The following is a 21486-nucleotide window of genomic DNA, read 5'->3' as shown; positions in this document are numbered from 1 at the left end:
CATTTCTATAGACCTACTTTAGACTTAAAAACACACTCAACATAAATAGTAGCATTGATATAGAGGAATATCTGAAATTACATGCGTTTCTTAACGTACGGCAGAAGCTTGAAAATTTCATGAACCAATCTCCTGATATGAGAAATATCTGGCGACAAAGGTAGTAGATCTCACAATTCAGTCGTTTCGTCATTTTTTTTATTTATTTATTCGGTAATTAATAAATCAATTATTATGTGCAATATGTTATTTTTATATATTCATTGTATTTTAGGATCAAAATAATGTTTGTCCATGGATAAATGGTTGAACTTAAATAAGAATGGTAATGACGCAGATGATAATACTACAAACTCTTCTCAAGCAGGACAAAGTATTGGAAAACAGGCATCTAATATGCGAATAAGAAAATATGATGAGTCTTTTCTTCAATTTGGCTTTACATTTCAAAATGTAAGGGTAATGAACAACCTCTTTGTTTGATCTGATCGGAGATTATGAAACCATCAAAATTAAAAAGACATCTTGAATCAAAGCAGTCAAAGACTGTTGAAATCTTTAAATAAAGAAAATAAAATCTTTGAAAAATTTATAACCGTTAATGAAAAATATTTACTAGCGCCATATGAAGTTTCATACTGTATTGCTAAAAATATATGTTCACTGTTCAAAATGTTACCTGCTGCTATTAAAATGGTAGAAATGCTACATGGAAGAAAATATGGTAATGATATTCGAAAAATTCCTTTGTCGAACGACACTGTCTCGAATAGAATTTCTGATGTTAACAATGATCAATTAGTACAACTTATCATAAGAATTAAAGAAAGCCCAAAATTTTCAATTCATTTGGACGAAACAACTGATATTACTAAATTGGCTCAGTTGTTAGTATATGTCAGGTACGTTTATAAAGAAAGCATGGAGGAAGAATTGTTATTTTGTCGTCCTATGGAAGACCATACACAGATGCACAGATGGTGCAAGAGCGATGACGGGCAAAAATATTGGTTTCAAATCAATTTTTCAAGCTGCTCATCATGATCATATAACTTTTACTCACTGCCTTATTCTCCGAGAGGTTCTTGCAGCAAAAAAATCACCACCAGAATTGAACGATGTGCTTCAGGATGCAGTTAAGATCATAAATTTCATTAAGAGCCGTGCCGTTAACACCCGCTTATTTTCAAATCTCTGTAAGGATACGGATTCCAACTACACAACTTTTTTATCACATGCAGAAGTAAGATGGTTGTCAAGAAGTCAAAGTTTAAGAAGATTATTGTTATTAAAGGACGAGATCGAAATATTTTTAACCGAACGAAAATGTGAGCTTGCTGTTTTTTTTTTCAAAATGACTTGCTATCCAAGCTGTGTTATTTGTCAGATATTTTTGCAAAGTTAAACGATCCCAACCTGTCTCTTCAAGGAAAAAACTGCGATATATTTACTTCAAATGATAAAATTGAAAGTTTCATTAAAAAATCAACATTTAGAAAAGTAGAGTCGAAAAAAATTCGTTCGAAATGTTTTCCAGTGTCGACAATTTTATAATAAAGGAAATTCATTGAAAAACTTTTATTGCAAAAATTATTGTAGATCACTTAAAAGCGCTAGAAATACAGTTCCGTACATATTTTATATTAAATATTGATTTCCAAAAAATAGTTTGGATTGAAAAGCCGTTTTAGATTGGCTTAAGTGAGATTAATCACCTGCCTCTTAAAGCTCAAGAGGAATTTGCTGAGCTTTCGAGTGACTCAAATTTAAAACTACAATTTCAAAAAAAGTCCATGGCTGAATTCTGGATCAGAACTAGAACTGAATTTTCCACAATCGCTGATATAGCGTTAAATGTACTTCTGCCATTCAACACCACATATTTATGTGAATTTAGTTTCTCAGCTTTAACACATATTAAATCCCAATATCGTTCAGCGCTAAAAAATGTTGAAGATGTCCTACGTCCAGCAGCAAAATTTGATTTGTTATGCAATAAAAAACAGGTACATTCATCCCATTAAATTTTTTACTTATATTTTAATTTAATACTCACCACCTAACTACTTGAATAAATTCGAGTGAATTAATCAGAATCCACTTTTATTTTTGAAACTATAATAAATACAATTTTATAATTTTTTGAGCAATTTTTAATTATAGATTTTTCTATGTTTCAAACCGAATTCTAAAACTATATATTTTCATATGTATATGTATATTGTTACCTAATAAATAAATCATCAAAAAATATTAATTTATTTTTCTTTTATATTTGTCGTCATATGAACATTTACTTTAATACAAGCCATGCGATTTTTGAAAACTTGGCAATATATTTTGCAACATCCCTAACTGCTCAATTCTTTTCTCTCTATCTTTTAATTCCTGAATATTGGCAGGTTTTGTTTTATAAACGATGTTTTTTATAGGTATAATACTATTTTCCAATAAATCTAAATACGCCAGACCATTTAAGTTACTCTCAATGAAAAAAAGACCAATTATTTGGTCGCCTATTATTCCAGCCCATACATTCAGTATTTCCGGATATTGGGTGTGGTGTTTACGCAACCAACGAGGATTGTTACGTGACCAGTATCTACAATTATGCCGATTTACGTTTCCATTAATACAAAAAGGGACCTCATCGCAAAACATAACATTACTTAAAAAAATTGGATCGTTTTGATTGTAAAAATTTTCCATCATTAGATCTGCAAACTCTTCACGTCGATCAAAATCGTCATCTAACAACTCTTTAACCAACGTTACTGTGTAGAGATGGAATTTATTATCACATGAAATTTTCATTACGGATGTTTGCGAAATATCAAGTTACCTGGATATTTGTCTAGTACTCAAGTGTGGATCGTCTTCTATATGTGGGGTCGTCAAGAAATTCGCAATCATAAATGGGGTCGTGAATGACAAAAGTACCAAATACAAAACTTTGCAACAAAATCCAACAGAACATGTTTATACCAAAGAAATATCTAAATTTACATCTTACCGATATGTAGCAGACGATCTTATTTTTCAAATTTCAAAATAGAAAATATTATATTTCTAAGGGTGGAGTGGATTTATTATACCCACTTCCTCTTATTTACTTAATTCATCTACACACTTACCCTAGACAATATTTATAATAACTATTTATCACTATTTATAATAATTAACCGTTCACTATGACATTTAATTATATTATGACTTCTCGCTGCTAAACAAGCACGTACTTATACCAAAAATGATTTCTCCAATGGTTATAGAAAGTGAACAAACAAATAAAAAAGCCTTCCTTGAAATTTGTTCTGAAAAATAACTGCAATCGCCAAATTTTAAACTCTTCTATCATAGCCGAACAGGACGGACCTCAAGGTCCATGTCGTGGACCAGTTTGTGGTGATTATAGAGGAGTAATGATTGCTAATTTTTTTAAAAACCTCACTGTAATTTATATCCACAGCATTGTTTTCATTTGTTGGTAACTTTATCAGTAGATGCCTGATTAGATCTGATACTGTTGCTGAGGAAAACGTTGATTCCGAAAATAACAAATACTGAAATATTAAGTTCCACACCTCAAACAGTTATTACATTAATAGCATATCGTGAACAGCTCATGCTGCTTCATCTGCGTCATGACCTACATTATCGCTCATCATATAATATACTGGAAAATGGTTCGCAGACATTTATGAGCACATATATTCAATAAATCAGTCAATTGAGAAATTAAATCGTTTGACAGACCGGCCACTCCACAGGTGCTCTTCTACAGAAAAATTTGGTTGTGTACTACACAAAAAAACAGGTACTACCTTGTGATCTTGCTAAATTTGGGTTATAATTAAATCGATGTACCTCAACTTTCCAAAATATACAAGTAACTGTGAAACGATAGTCTGTGATTCTCTAAAATATAAGTCCAAATATTTAATTTTTGAAATTGACTTTCAATGAATATGTTCACATTTTTATATCATTACCTAGAAAAGTTTTATATTCATCATTTAAATGAAAGGTAGATTTATTTGACGTGTATTTTATGGTGATTTGGGATTATCTGATTGCTTCGTAAATGTTAATTTCCATAGTCGTGGAACAACTGCCTCATAAACTTATTCATTTATGAAGGGTGATTAAAGTGCGAGTCATCTGTTTCCTATATAATTCTCCATCAATCCCAGTGATAGGAATATTTTTATTTAGATAGTTCAAAATGAATTACCGCAAATTTTATTCTCTCCTGAAGGATAAACACAATTTCAACAAAGTAATGTGTGTTTATGTACGTCACCTTTTTTCCATGTGCCAGGAATGTTTTTTTATTTTAATTTTAAAAATATTTAAATTTAAAAATAATAATAACAACCGAACGAGTGAGAAATTTCCAAACAGAAACTCTTACTTAGTACACACTTGGTAAAATAGTACTTATAAAACTTAAAAAAAAGCAATCAATTAAATTCTCGACTCGCCACACTTATTTGTAGATTAAGAAAATTTAAATATCGGTAAATAATCGCGATTGCACTTTCCTTATTTTTTATTTAGAAATACCGTTTTCATATCTTATGAATTTTTATTCGACAAGACATATCATATGAAATATTTACTCTATAGCTTTTGTGTTAAGTAGAAAAATAAAACTGTAATACATATTTCCTTAATGGATTGTTAGTATAAATGCCTCCCTGATTGGAATCTGCTGGAATATCAAAAAAATAGCTTACATTTGTGCCCTTCTAATGAGATATTGTTATATGATTCTATTCTAAAAATTGCTAAATGTTGAAGACGGCTAATTTGGGTAAATAATGAATGGTAAATAATGACCCGAGAAATATTCTTTTTCGAAATATGCAACTTAATTTTATGTACCACATAGCAACGGAACACAAAGAATTACAACACATAATAATCCAAATGACAAAACTATCATATTTATCCATATTTAGAAGAATTTCAAAACTTCAAAACTGAAAACAAACGTTACTCTTGAGAGTCACAAGTTTTTATGTATTATAAAACCGCCTATCCCCATCTAGCGATACTTATTCAACCTCGAAATGTATATCTCTCGAGGGGCATCGATAATATACCATTGATTATGAATCAACGCTCACCGACATCGAACTTTGAAATCTCGTGATGTCAAATATCCTTTTATGGATTTAATAGATTTAAATAGGAATTGGGACTACAGCGTCACAACCAAAATATATTTCTGAAGGAATTATATACACCATTTTTTCTCCCATGTTTATAGAGTGATAGTTTCAATTCCAATCACATATAGGAAGTGATTGAGGTAGGTAGTTTTCTATGAGTTTAACAAATTGAAAATCAATTTTGAGACAACGATGTAGAAGAAAATAAAGTTATTGTTGTTTTGAATAAAATGGCAGAAGGTAGAAGCAAAATCATAATAATACATACAATAATGAACAATAATATCTAAATCTGACAAATTGTCAGAATCAGTTCATTTAGAAAAAGCTGCCGTAGGGTAAGCAAATGCTTTTGCTGTAGCTTCTATGTGCAGATTTATTGACTTCATGAAGTTATTTGTCGGTTTTGAGACCTCATTATTTCCAGTTTTATTGCAAATGGCCTTCTTAGATTGCTACTTAAAGAAGTGCAAAATTTCCTCCAGAAAACGTAGGTTTGTTCGTACTGAAAAAGAAATAACTAATAGAACTATCAAACTTTATGGTATATTTTACAACAGGGATATTTTCTATCCTGTTACACTGCAATTTTTTAGGGTTGCTCTTAAGCTTTAGGACACAGCAATTGGTTAGAAATTCGGCGAGAGTATTTAAAAACAATCAAGCTTTTAGATGCTTTCATTTGCATCTGGGTGTAGAAACTAGTTATTTATACCAAGTACGTGACAATGTTCCTATTGGAAACTAGTAAAAAATGAGCAGGATTCTGACTAAGGCTCTTTTTATCTAAAAAAATGATGTAGTACTCACTCTTGTTTTATAAACTGCTGTCGGGTACTCGAATGCACTTAGGCGCTCGAGACTGTTCCTTGAAAACTCGTCCTATCGTAGAAATACCCATTCGTATTCTCACACTGTTATTTAACCTTGAAAGAATAAAAATAGAAAATACCGACGGTTACAGGTATTGTGAAGAAGAGCTCGGATTACCAGAGCAGATAATGTCTGCAAGCACCGAGATAGCAGGCACCCATGCCCGGGTATCTGGTTTGATCAAAGTCGTAACGGGATGAATATTCACCCTAAAGCTGTCTCAAATAATATTGTTCAACAACACTTGGGAACTGCATGAAGGTCTATAGCGTACATGTCCCGCCTAGCTCTATCATAGGGTATCACAAATATAGCAAATTTACTGGGTAATAAATAATGGTCCGTAAAAGGGTAACTACAAAATTTTACGAAATCTCCTACAAATTGTCATAGCAATTTTTCGGTATTTTGTATACCCAATTCCTTTATCGCTAAAAATAATTTCTAGAACAATTTCTATGGAACAAGGCTTAATAGATCATTGTTATTTCTAATTTAAAATCGGTTTTTACTGTCCGTAATTTTTATACTTACTCATTAGTCTTGAAACAACTATTTCTTTATATTGATGATCAATAGGCAAAGAATTTAATAGCTCTTGGATTGGATTTTTTAAAACTCTACATCTTCCAATCACCAAATGGAATTGGTGCCTTAAGCAACTTCAATATTCCGTTAAGTTTGTTTATAGGTTTCTATTCATTCTATGGATACGGATGGATTTGTAATATCTAATTAATTTGGCTGACATAAACTACCTAGATAAACTGTACAATTTCCACAAACATGGTTATGATCCACATTACTAGCAAGATCAAATAGCAGCTTATTTCCACATAACTTTTCATTTCCTGTGACGAAAATAACATAAAAGGTTCATAATAATTATCTCTTCCCTCTACAGTACCTATTATTTGATAAAAAGAAGCTTTGAATTGAGATTTCTGGTTTCAAAGCTTTCTGTCCAATAAAATTGTGGAGTGACCTAACCAGTTTTGGAGATGTTGTAATGTATACAACATAAAATTTATTTATTTCCTACAAAACTTGTTGGATTTTCCAATTATACAGAAAGATTAGATTTTCAAACATATTTTGCATCAAAAAGTAATTACACGTCATATTATTTAAAGAAAGGTTGAAAATAAATTAATACGAACATGAAATGGAGGTAACAAATAAAATAATTTGGAAACAAAGTGATCCATGATCACAAGTATTGATCAATTCTGAGGTAATGTATGGACATACTTCTCATTTTACTTCTGTCACTCATAACATTTGCTAATGCTATTAGTGATGAGTTATTCTCAAAAATTTTCATCATAATTCCAAACAAAATATATCTCTCTCCTCAAGGTTGATAGTAATTTTTTTTATCTAACAAGGAAGTGATGTCTCTTCTGGCTCCATCAAAACGGAGGTCTTCCATATATCGTTATATCAACGACACATATCTTCTTTCAGTTAAATCGTATTATTCACATAATACTACATAATATTCACACAAAAACTCGTCACTGGGAAGTAAAATATGTCTTGAACTTGATACTTTGATCTCTAATTCACCCACTTGTTTTCTAGACACATCTTATCTAAGATTCATTGTTCAGGGAGAAAAGTTTGTTAAATTTTATGACTAACTATTTTTTGAGTGATACCTTCTTGCGTATAAAACCAGGACTTACCATACGCATTATACGCTACTGACTTTGGAAACAGAAAATATTAGCCCTTTGGCGTTGAAGAGTTATCGTGGAGGGTAGCATTGGCAAGAGACATCGGTAATACATCATATCAATACACATTTTCAATTTTACGCACTACGGAACTTCATTTTGAGTCGCATCCGAGGTTATAGTTTAGCGGCTCAGGGCGTATTACTAGAGGATTTGTGTTACGTTAGCGGATAATGAACTTTAAGATTAGATGGCTGTTTCTGATGTATACTTTGGGGAATATTCGGTGAAGTTGTTTACTACTATCATAAGCGTATTGTTTTCCACATATGTTGAGTTTAGATTGGGAAAAACAAGTCTAAAATTACATTTTAACGTATGGAATAACTTGCTGTTTTCTCTACACTATTATCTCGAAACTTCTTTACACATGTTCTTAGCTGATCAGTTTTATTAATATCAAAGAATTGATAGGTGTTTAAAATATGGCGATTTACCATTTCTTTTTTCGTCTTTGCTCTGCATGTTGTACCGTAACAAGTTATATGGAATGGAAAGAGTATATCAATAGGATTATATCGTCTATACTACTGATATAATCGTTCCATTTTTCTTCTCCCAAGTACAGTTATTAATGTTTTACCTTTTGTTATTCCTACATTCTCACTTCTCTAATCATCCGGGAGGATTGTTTTTCCAGTTATTCTGTGGAGAACTCTCATTTAGGTTTTCTCTAATAACTATGTTATTTATGCTGTATCGAATTGAGGTTTTGCGGTGGAAATCATAGTTGGTCTCACAGTTCCATTTTAGATTATTGAATTCATCCTTTTTTATTCTATTTATTACTTCATATTATATCAGTTAAGCCACCTTCTGTTCTTGTTGCTTCCGTTGTTTGTTTCCTAACATCACCGCATCCTGTATTTCTATTTTTCCATACTCGCAGTAATTACATATGTAGCGATTTCTTGGTTGTCTTCTTGGTTCTTTTCTTCTTAAAACGCCTGTTAGAAAGAAAACACTTTTATTACAGAATTTAAACAATGAAACACTTTACTTATTTACAATTTAAATGAGAGAACTAAGGTTGATAGTAAAAATATTCGTGTATATGGTTTATAACTTAAATGAGCGGGAGATCTTGACCACGCGGGAAGTCGTCTTAGTTGCGTGATCTTTTACCGTCTCTATCTTACTCCCGAATCTGATATTCCTCATACATATATATTTTCTATAGTTTTAGTAAAGTTATCTGAAAAGATAATAGATAAAAGATAATAAATAAGGTATATGTTTGTTATGTTAGATAGATTTTTCTGTTATCTTTTATATTACAATTACTGCGTCAATGCAGTATCTGCCCGCCCGGAATCCTTGTTATTTAATCTACCAAGGATATAAGGCTATAAATTTTGATTCTTAAAACTTTCAATGTAATTCTTGTAGTAATGAATTTTTACCTCCTTAGTTCGAGCTTTTCTCTTTTCTTAACCATAAAAATACTAGTACTTGTTTGCCATTCATCAGAAATCCTGTGTCAGTGAAGAATTTTTCACAATAGAAGTTTTAACTGTTGTACGAGGATGGTTCCAGAAGTACCTATCCCAACAGAGAAAACACAAAAATTTTGTAAAAAAAATTTATTATTAGTTCAATAAGTTCGATACCCTTTTTATAATAAGAATTGTCAATCTCCTCAAAATAGCCATCAACTGTCGAAATCACCTTTTCATTGATGGAAAAACTTTTTCATATCTGGGAACAGAAAATAATACAGCATGAGGTAGCAATTCAAACTTTAATTCATTAATTTTGGCGATTGCAATAACGGATGTGTGAGCGGGTGAATTATCTTGGTTAAATAACACTTTCTTCTCAGCCATTTTTGCTTTATTTCTTCGCTCAAACTTTGCAATAAGTTTACATATTACTCGCCGTTGATTGTTTTTCTTTTTAAAAATAGTTAAAGAGAATCATCCCTCGCACATTCCAAAAACCAGACTCCATAATCTTGCCTGCAAATGGAACGGTCTTTTTCTTCTCTATAGCCGGTTCTCCCTTTTCAGTCCATTATTTTGATTCTTCTTTTCTTTTGGGTGTGAAGTGATGGATCCACGTTTCATTTATGGTTATGGAACGGCGCAAAAATTCAGATTTATTTATGTGTACCATTCCAAAACATTTGAAAAATGTGCCCAAACGCGGCACCCATCTTGCGCACAGCTTTCTCATGTCGAAATTTTCAGTTAATATGCGATGTACGACACTTTTTAAAATGCCAAAAATGACTACTAGCTCGCGCACTTCCAGTCGAAAATGATACAGTAACGCTTTGAGATTTTTCTGGAGTCGTCACCTCATTTGATTGACCAATGATGGCCTTCACAGGTCACACGTTCTCGTTTAAATTCTGCTACCCAATATTTTACTGTTATATTAGTTTGGCTCATGCCTTTCAATAAAAGTATAGTATTACATAACGATCAATTTGTTCTATGTTTACAAATTCACTGAAAACTATTGATGGCTCTAGACAAATACTATACAACGTGGCACCTTCAAACTTAAAAATTATGCTGTATAGATTGTGTACTTTCTAATATACTGGTATTTTTCAAGCAACTACCACCATCTCTAGGTCAGGCCAGGTATTTCTGGAAGTACCTCGTATTAGACATTATATAGATATTCCGCTCGGTATTTATTCATATCCAGGGGTCTTCAACGTTGAAACAACTGTTTTCAAATCTTTAGTGTATCTTGTAGTTTACTTATTATATTAGTCATGAATTCTTCTGATCCACACAATTCTTCTAGATAGTTAACCAGATTTTCTTTGATATTTGATTTGTCTCGACTAGCTTATTGATTTCTGTTAATTGAGTTCAAATAAGGCGTTTTTGAATTCTGTAGAAGTCGTCTTCCACTCGCTCTGTTTATACTTATTGTTGAAAATGAATACCTACCTTCATCTAACCCATATTTTCCAATTACTTTCCACATTTTTTTGATATATTTCGCGATCGATTTGAGCAGAGTATGACCCAGTCATTCTTCAATATTAGTAGCAAGCAATTAAACATTGTGGTTTGTTCAAAAAAATACTTGCCCTTATATTACTTATGTAATGTGATGATAATTAATTATTATCTTCGATTTCAGATTAGAATAAATACAAATAAAGTAGTTATAGCTATTTGGATTCTTTTTTTATCAGTGTAGATCGGATGACGCTTTCGAAAATTATGAGACTAAACCGAAACATATACTATAATATGCACATATATAGTATAAGCTATGATATACATACATATTCACGTAGATAAATCCACTTTAATATCTACATACGTATATGTACATCTGTGCATCAGAATCGTGTGGTTACGTATGGCATTAATTCAAAGAGATATGGATTGATCGTACGAGTTAAGCAATTTTTAACTTGAAGTTGTATCAGAGAGAATTTCACTCATAAAGTATATGAAATATATTTGGAATTACATTCTTCATATCTTAATTATTCTTAATTGATTAATGAAAATCTAGTTTTTTTTGTAAATCTAGAGAGGAGCTTATTCGGTTGAGTAAAAATCTTGACTGAGTAAGTTGTTCTATCTTAATCCTATTTTCATTTATTCCTTCGCTAACCAACATTGAAATCATGGATTTTATCCTACTTTTATGTTCATTGGTTTTTATTTGATGTTGCTAGCAATTGGAGATTTATTGGAGAGCTCATATACCATATAAACATTCAGCGATTAGGAAAATTGTTTTATGAGAAAATGGATAGTGAAAAATAGGAGTAGAGATGTAGTTTACCAGTAAGTAAATGCAGCAGGCTTATTGAATGATGAAGAGAGGAAAAAACATATTAAAGTATCATGAGTTTCACAAACTATGACATACACATATGAAACAGAACATCCAATATTGATCAGTACATCAGGAACATATTTTTTGAAGTACACTTGTTCAAATTTGAATATAATTAGTTTTCCAATATCTATCAATCTACTCGAAAATAAGCACGCCTGCTTTCCAGCTACAATTCGCATTTGATTATCCTACGATATTAATAGCTACTTGTGTATCTTGTCTACCGTAAGAAAAAGAAAAAAGTTTCAACAGCTTACCGGGGTAGAAAGCGAATAGTAGGCTTACGACATGATGAGTATGACCTTCAGAAAAATATCCTTGAGGATATATAGAATTGAGATATACAGTAGTGGAGTATTATCAGGTAGAGATTAAATAAATATTTTTCTACAATTGTCTTATCCCTTACGAACGTTGGCTATTAACAAGGCCATTCTCAACTTATTTACTGCGTTTCTAAACAGATCAACAGCGGACACTTCAAACCACTGGCACTTGATCCCCTCTTACTACGCAATTTTCTGCAAAAGACAGTATTTGTTATGTCTTATTTTCTATTCTATTTCCTTAGTCTTATCCATGTTGGTGATGTGCTCTATACAGGATATTTTCAAAATACGCCGATATATCCACATTTTGAAAGATTCCAGAATTTTTAAAGTAGCCTTTGTTATAGCCCAAGCCTCCACCATATAATGAATAAAAAATGTAGTACTTGACTAGTCTTGATTTTAGTTGTGAAGAAATATTTTTGCAGGTTCATAGTTTCTTAATGTTGTTAAACCAAGTCGACTTCTTTCTATCCATGATCGTATTTTTGATGCCTGGTCCCATTTCGCGTTTACTATGGTTCCAAGAAATGTGTACATTTGTACCCGATCTATGACTTGTCAATTCATCGTTAGACGCACTGGAGAATGTTGACTTCTCCCAATAATCATATGTTTTGATTTTTTTTCGATATATTCAAGGAGAGTCTATATTATTCACTTGCTGCGTAGATTTTTGCATAATACTTGGTAGCTCTCCATTGTTATTTGTTATAATTACAGTATCGTCGGCATATTTAAGGTTGTTGATTGCTTCTCTCTTTCTAAAGGTTGAATAGGAGAGGTGACAGAATACAATCCTCCCTTGACAGCAAATTCTCTGCTGAGCAAATTACCTAAAAAATTGGAGAAATCGATAAAGCACAGGTGTACGTCTTTGTTCATATCTCTGCATCTCTGGATGAGAACCTATAGTCTAAGCTTCCCTTGCACCTAGTGCGTTGCGGAAATTAAACTGCATATAATTGATGTTTTTTCCACATTTTGCGTGTAATCTATTTTGTATAATTTTGGTAAAAACCTTCGTTATGTGATTAATCCAGCTCATTAGACGGTATTTTTCACAGTACTTCGCATCTGAAAGTCTACCTATAATGAAATGTCAAATCAAAGGGAACAAAAAGCAACTACCAGTTGTTACATGGGTTGTTAACTAAATTAGTATCGCTATCTCAGCATTGTGACCCTCTAACAAACACCTGTTACATCTACTTTTTATCTTGCAAAGATTCTGAAATTCTGATTGGATTATCAATGTTACAAAAATTGATGAATACAAAGATACAGTAGAATCTAATTATGTCGAACCTATTTTTTTTTAGTATAAATCGGACGGTCAAGAATCTATAGAATAGAAAATATATTTTCTAGGAATGCATCAAACTCCCATTTGTACTTAAACTCGTATTTCTAATTCTACTCAGTTTACGTGTAAGTGATCGATAAACTAAACGGAGGTGTAATTATAATCCAACTAACTTGGGCTTCAAGAAAGGGTCGAATCAATTATCAACTTCTAAGTATTTTAAACTACCAATAAGGGTAGGCAGCTCAAGTAACGAAGCATATTATTATAAACCTATTTTTCTATTGCTTTATTGCGTCCTGAGTAATGGCAATACGTAACAAGGCCGTTAAGCCCTTTTCAGAACAAGAAAATGACAGGAAAACGCGATGTAATCTAACAATCGTAGTTGCATGATGCATAGTTACAACTAATGACTATTGTGACAGTCGATTATTTACGGACGCGTCGTAATTTTTCATTGGCGGAAATAAGTCGTCGTTAGTGAGGATTCATATACACATATATAAAAACCAAAACAAAAAATAAATTACTATATAAGAAGTCATATATTCTTGGTAGAGATGGAATGGTTACATTTATGCACAAATCCCATACAATTTTTTTATTTTGAGATGAAAATTCAATATTTGATGCAACTCAATAACATTTGCACAGTCTCATTGTTAAATATAATTAACTGAAATTTATATCTGAGTTACTACAATCTTTCCTAATTAATTTTCTATCGATTTCAATGTCTTTTCTAACTCATATCATATTCTGTTCTGCTATACTCGTCTAAGTTCAGTTTAGCTAATTTGTTGCCAAGCTTATTCCAATACATGTTTTTTCAATTTTTGATCTGTTTTTTGTATCTCTTAACGATAACCTAAATAAAAAAGCCGTTTTTTCCTCATTTCTTAATTACGGATCGATGCATCAATTTGGTGAAAATACATATTCTTCACTCTTCACACAATGAGAGGAATATATCACTTGGTTCTGCTTTCTGAGAATACTTTACATTCTATTATCCAAACCAACTTGCATCCAACAGTCTAATTACTATCAACTTTTTTGTTATAGATGAAAAATTCGGTTCACTCCTTTGAACAAGTGAACATCTTGTAATTTTATCCTTGCCAAATTATACTCAGATGATTATTTGTAAAGAAACGTGCATGAATTTATCTTCAAAACATCGTTACCATCAAGATGATTGGGTATTCGATGGGGATGACCATTATGGTGCATTTTCTCACATGTGAAAATAATAGTCATAAATTGGATTCAGCTATAGTTCATAAATTTTGACTTTTTTATATATCCCAAAACAAATATTCGTTAATGTGCCAACTAACCGTCCTTAAACCTACATAGAAGTGTTGGCGTAAATAATCTAACTCGTAATTTTTTTTGTCAACCAAACGTATTTAATCAAATACCCCACATGGTGATTCAAAATTTAATATTTCTCATTTCTTACTCAACGACCAATATCTTTATGGGTCGAGTATTGGGAAGAGGTAGCACAAAAATTCGATAATTACTTAAACTTACTATACTCGTATATATACATAAATACTACACAAAATTATATAGAAAAAAAAACAAAAAAATCAACCAAGTCGCACAAGCTCAATCTCTGGAAGCTGCGTAGCTCCGCTGTGATCTAGGTTTTTAAGATCTGATAGCTACTCTGTCTCGAAACAGAAATAGCTTCTATTCGATTCCAAACGTCTCGCCTGGGTCCGTCTAAGTGTGTTGGTTTTTTTTCTGACGTATATCGGATATATATTAAAGTTATAAAAGAAAGGAGACTTGGAATTCCCAGAAGAAGGTAACTTTGATCAGGTATCGGTTAATCAGGGGTGGAAGGATATTTTTTTACTGAGGGAGATGTTAGCTGTATTAATTACTATTAAATGTGAGTACACATCACATGGTCGTCACATCTTGTACGTTTAAAATTTAATTTAGACGTGAAAGGGCAAAAAATGCTCTTATCGTTTTAGTTATGTTTGTGGGATTGTCTATATTTTCGAAGAAGAGAAGACCCATCGTGGATTCTTCAAAAAATGCATATCCAATATTTTGTTAGGCGGAGATAACGTATACCTTTTCATTTGGTTTACTAATATTATAGAGAGAATCTAGCAATCATGAAAATGACTGTTATTTTGTTGTTACGAAGACAATAGGATATAATCAAAAAAATTAGTCAAGTTTTGTATATCCTTAATCTCTTTTAATTACTTCACTAAATAACAAAAACCTGAAGATGTCCTCCTAGTATATGTGATATACTGTATATTGATATTATTACTTAAATATAGTGTTTAGGGGTATCGATTCCTTATGGTTGCATTGTCAAGAAAGCACTTATCACATGTACCAAAATGTTTACCATTAAAAGCCAAAAATTCTCTTGAAATAACATAGCAACGTTTAATGTTCATTACATAGATCTTTGGTAATATGATAAATTTATGATAAACACCCAAACTATGATCTGATGATTTGAAGTGAACAAGTTTTCTGAATATCCTAGAGACACGTAATAAGAGAATACATCAATTCATGTCAATAAAAACCCCAAAAATTGAATATTTCGATTACTTATCAATAAACAAAATAAGAATTGATTACATATTAAATATTAGTAACGCATGAACATATTTCTTGGTATCGACCTCGAAAAAATAGATGTGATCATCAAAACTGAGGATTCAAAAATCACATTTTTGTCATCAGTGTAAGATATCAAACAAAATTAACTTATAAAATCTTCAATATAGACAAAATGCAATATCAAATTATTTATAATAACAATTTCATGTAATTCCATCTCTATTATTCCACCCCTAAACAAGTAAACGAATATAAATGACAGTATCCAATGGCGAATTTTGCTAATCTCGACCCTCACTGTCGATTATCTTTCGATTATCGGTCGCAGTCTGGACTATGTCGTCGTTTACGAGAGCCATTCTCAAACAAGGTTTAAACTAATGAAGATAAAAAGTGCTCATTTGTTTGGAAACATTCGAAAAGCACATTCATTTATCACAATAAATTAGAATTGATTTATATTTTTTCCAAATCAAACTTGTTTGTCATGCATTGATAATGATACCCATGATAAATGACTCTTATCTATATTTACACAATACATCAAATTATTTTTCTAATGTTTTTAAAGTTTCTTTATTACATTTCTTGTCCTCAATATACGGAAAATAACAATCTGTTTTTCTTTATTTTCCATCGCCTCTAATTATTTTCTATTTAATACAGCAGTCGTCAAAAATTATCTCATACAACCTGATATATGCCTATCGATTTGCTTTAAATCGGAAAAGGATGGTTCTTTAAACATTATAGTAGCATTGAAGTTCCTAGATTCTCGAGGATTACCAATCAATAATACTACCTTTACACTTAGAAGATTGGTTTGGGTGAATGAGCTATTTTATTAGCCTCTTTTGTACTTGAATCTATGTTATCAATCATAAAATCACACCGTAAATATGGTTGAAGGCACAAAGGTTTGAATTCATAAAAGAAAATCATATAAGTTAATGAAGTACTCTGAAACTCCCTAACAAACTTAAGATCCCGGTATCTCTAATAGCGTATTCTAACACTAATACCTATTGCAAGTCCGGTTCAAAGACAATACAGTACAATCCGAGTACTATCACCGAAGTGCTATTCCTAAAGTACTACAAAAACTGGTTCGCTGACTCCAAATGTATGATAAGGTCTAATTAAACAGGCCGATACACTTACTTCCTTATCCGCAAATTCTTCTACAATAGGTGTCAATTCTATATTCCGGTTTCTGTGCAGCTCGTTTCCAGTTCAGTCATCTTTTTCCAGTTTTTTTGCTACTTCTCCATTCCATTTCGTCCTGGGTCTCCCCTTGTCTTCTGTTCTCTTTCATTTTCACTTTGTGTCCAAACCATTTCAATGGTTGTTATTCGATTTTTTGCACTGTGCATACTACGTTTAATTCGTGTCTAATGAAGTCATTCCTTATTTTATCGAGTCTCTTCACCCCCGCTATTTTTTTCATCATTATAAATTTACATGTTGTTATTTTTTGCTTCAATTTAATGATTAATGACCCAGGATTCGAAACCATAGATCAGCATTGGTAGTAGTATTGAATCGTAGATTCTCGTTTTTGTACACTTTTTATCCCTTTTTTGTTGAAGAATATTGAAGGATATATATGTAAATATTGTGTTATCTACCATATTGTCTACCTTTTCGTAAATTCTTCCATCAAGTCTTATGATTGCCCATAAATACTTGTTAACGCGCTCTTCTTTTCTAGTTCTTGTATCTTCACAGTTATTTTTTCTGGTTTGTTTAATATTTTCATTATATTTGTTTTTTGTATGCTTATCTACAGTCTGTATTGCTCCATTTCATTACTCTACTTCTGTATTCTATTTTGTAGCTCATCTTTTGTATTGGCAAATATTAGTAGTTCGTCCGCATACATTACTTCGTTCATTGGTCTCATCTGTTGAATCTTATGTGTGTTTTCTTTCCTTCTTTGTTCACTTTTTTAGTTACTTCGTCCATGACCAGAAGAAATAATAACGGACTTAAAACGAGTCATTGTCTCACTTCTTTGTAAGTTTATAAAACTACTTGTCGTCTTTCCACTAACTCATAGCATATTCTCTGTTGTCTTATAACATTCTTTACTATATTTATCAATTGTGTACTAATTTCTCTATTCTTCATTATTTCTCATATATTTTCTCTGCTTATACTATTGAAAGGGGTCTTTCAATCAACTGCTGCACTGTCTGTTATTTTTGCTGTTATTTGCCTCAAAATAAATATCCAATTTTGCGTTGATCTTTTAGTTCTGAGTGCTGCCTGTGTGTAATTTAATGTGTTGTTTATCTTCTGTCGCAGTCTGAATTCAATGATACGTTCAAAGGGCTTGTATGAAGTATAGAGTAGCGATATCCCTCTATAATTTTTGCAATCGTTATATTTCTTTTTTGTGAATGGGTGCTATTATTGTTATTCTCCACACCTCTGGGATTATTTGTGTATTTTATGCTACCAGTTATATTCAGTGTAATGATTCCGTACCCTTATTTCCTGAGTATTTTCGACTTTATTTCATCTATTCCCATCTATGTATATCTGTCTCGTCTTTGTGACTGTTCTTCGCCTCTTTCTGCTTTTATATGACCCGCTGTTAGTAACTTTCAAGTGCTCCTTCTATCTGTCTAATATTTTCCTTCTATTCTTTCATATATATCATATCAGTATATAATACATTTTTGCGTTTTTCTCCATCCTTTCTACAAACTCTTTCCTAGACTTAGCCTTAGCTTAGGTTTTCCACTTTTTCACTCTATTTTCTGTATATTATCTAATGTTCATCCCCTTTATTATGCTGAGGTATCTGTTACATAATATTTTTCTCTTTTATCTCCATTTTTATTTCTTCACTCCTCTAGTGCGTTAGTTTCTTTTGGATTTTTATTTTACTTGTTACTTGTGCCTTTGTAGCTACATTCCCGAATATAGTTTTGAACGTCCTCCAAAGCTCTTCGAAACTTATATCAGGAATCTTGTCTTCTAATTTCTTCATCTGTTCTCTCCTGGTATTGTTTTTGTATGGCTTTTTCCTCAATATCAGTATTTCTTTGTTTTCATCTGTCCATCACTGTGACTGTTACAAGATTTCCTATTTTTACCATTCTTTAGTGTGCTTAACTAGGCAGGTCTTTCGTTTCTGTTGGTCACCTCACCTGTGTATCTATGAATGTCTTTATGTTGTAGAAAGTGTTGTCTACAATCTGCATTTGCTCATTGTATATTAGGAACCGCACTGTATATTATCAGATGATTTTCTTCCAATTATGTGTATCCATTTTTTTTTTCGATTTGGTTTTCTCGAGGACATCTAATTTGCTTCCATTCATCTTATATACTTTATAACACGTAATAAAAAATAATGAAGTTTTGCGCTAGAATTCGGTAAAATGTTTGAATATTAGGCGAAAAGAAATTTACATTAAAGGTCCAAAAGAACTAGAAAAAATATTGGGATTTGCAGAATCGTACCAGGCAACATCCATTTCACTCCTTTCATTCAATACTTAGTTTTTTATCATACAACATTTTCTCCTGTACTAGAGTATTTTGGAATATAATAATAATAATACTAACATCTGATTTCTGCGAGATTCCATCTGAATATTACATAAAAAACACAAAGTTAAATAAAATATTTTCAAAACTGTATTTCTTTTCGATAATAATTTAGTGGAATTATATTACAACCTTTCATGTATGGGAATTAATGAAGACAAATAATAGCACAAGATAAACTAAATATTTTAACTTTCTACTCAATTTCTTCTGTTTGTTAATACGATTAGCTGTGTCTTTGACAATAAACCAATCCTATTAAATTAGATAAATAGCTAGACGCAAACATAAACATTACATATGCTCTTATGAAACTTAATACGGCCAAAATTAATAAATCCAGTCTCTATCCATCTCTGCCAATTCAATACAAAATATCTTCCCATACCCAATCTTGAAGGGAGAAATTTGATAATGTTCGTCGTCGGTAATTTGATTTGGAAAATACGACATGCGATCGATGTCAGTCATTGATTGGGATGTAGGTAGACTGCTAGAGTCTTAATTTCTTCGACTTTTTTTTACCGAAAGTTTTTCTTTTGGAGTGACGGTTCGCACAGTAACGGTTCTATATTTTATTGTAAAAGAATGCCAACTTTGGAGATATACGAATTCATATGATCAAATCAATCAATCAAATTTTTTGGAGAAAAGTTTGTGTAATATGATAAGCGCTTCCTGATATACCCATACGAAGTAAGTATCTTCATATATATTATGATATTTCAACAATCAAGGGACAGAATAAAAGATATATAAGTGAGTTCCAAGCTAGGCTTCAATAAGTTGATAAAGGTGTGCAATTATTAAATAATCATCAAGCAGTACCAGGACTGAAGATAAGAAATCCATTAGGGTGTGAGGTGTGACTTATTTAAAAGTAGATTTCTATATGCGAGTGAAACATACGGGGTGGGCTCAGAAGTAAACGAGTAAGTAAAGTAAAAGAGGCATAAAATTTGAATTGATATACAAAATCATGCCTTTGGCTGGCAATGCTCTTATTACATTGTTAAATTAGGAATTTTTAGATCTAGTCATTAGGCACAAATTGAATGACACTAAATCTGGTGAATAAGGCGGGTGTAGACAAAAACCTGTGACTTGTAGGAATGCGCAATTCGATGGTGAAGAAAGAAGCCATTGTTTTACTTTTTATGTCTATTTCTTGTAATATCGTTTCATAAAACATTCCAATACCCCGTTGTAAAATAGAAGCTCCTACCATTGTTCCCACTTTTTGACATTTCCCTCTGTTTTTGGCGTCGATAGATATTCTACCGTTTTACGTCTTTAAGCGGATTCTTAACTATCTATATATTATTCATACGACGTGTAAACATTATTCTATTATACACAGTTACTACATTGATACCACACATAGATTTTAGTATATTATGAGCTTCTTTGAAATTTTTTTTAGCTTCCAACAAAATTTTATGTTAATGCATTACTATTCAAAATCCATGTTTCAAGCCACTGTGGTAGCAGAATGACAAGTATGAACGGCTTCACACTCGTTTGATTGTATGAGAATATGAGACACACTCATTGAAAGCTGAGAAACAAGACTTGGGACGAAAATATATTACTTCTTAACTTCAGTAATCAAGTGTTCAGTGCATTTGCTAGGATAGTTCTGATACTGGTAAATCAATTACTGTACAATCAAACTTAATTTATCTTGCATATATTTAGCTAGTGAATTGTTGCTCAAATGTTGGTATTTTGTATAACTACGTGATTTTTTTTCCGTCTTAAATTATATTTTTATGTTTCTAGTATTTTTTACAAAAATAAGTTGAAATTTCTAAAGCTGTTAGAGACATTCATACTGAGAAAACTAACATATACCAGAAGTAACAACAGTCACAACACCGACCGACACGCGTTTCAATAAGCAAGTAATATTCTTCAGGGAACGAAGGTATACGTCGGAGAGTGTAATTGTGTGATTGTTGGTACAATGGTAGTTATGTCATTTAGTAATTTTGACAAAAGGAAAAACGATTATCAGACCATTGATATGCTACTAATATCATCCCCAAGTCAGTATACGAGTAGTG

At 31.8% G+C, this 21486-nt stretch overlaps 2 protein-coding genes across 2 annotated transcripts in view; both read left to right on the top strand.

Moving 5' to 3' along the window:
* Window positions 1-21486, top strand: part of LOC130900481 (semaphorin-2A) — a 1226238-nt gene that overhangs the window by 283578 nt on the left and 921174 nt on the right. The gene's annotated exons all lie outside the window — the stretch shown is intronic.
* Window positions 673-6250, top strand: LOC130900546 (protein FAM200A-like). The gene is made up of 3 exons (XM_057811243.1): window positions 673-902; window positions 970-1328; window positions 6030-6250. The coding sequence occupies exons 1-3, from the start codon at window positions 673-675 to the stop codon at window positions 6248-6250; spliced, it is 810 nt and encodes a 269-aa protein (XP_057667226.1).

Source organism: Diorhabda carinulata, chromosome X, assembly GCF_026250575.1.
Source record: "Diorhabda carinulata isolate Delta chromosome X, icDioCari1.1, whole genome shotgun sequence".
Classification (NCBI taxonomy): Eukaryota; Metazoa; Arthropoda; class Insecta; order Coleoptera; family Chrysomelidae; genus Diorhabda; species Diorhabda carinulata.
Note: the sequence above shows the minus strand (reverse complement) of the source record. Positions and strands in the feature narration are given on the sequence as shown.

Coding starts and splice junctions, on each gene's coding strand:
- LOC130900546 (XM_057811243.1), top strand. CDS start 673: ATGTTACCTGCTGCTATTAAAATGGTAGAAATGCTACATGGAAGAAAA. Junction 903..969: donor CAGTTGTTAGTATATGTCAG/GTACGTTTATAA, acceptor GACCATACACAG/ATGCACAGATGGTGCAAGAG. Junction 1,329..6,029: donor ATTTTTAACCGAACGAAAAT/GTGAGCTTGCTG, acceptor GAATGCACTTAG/GCGCTCGAGACTGTTCCTTG.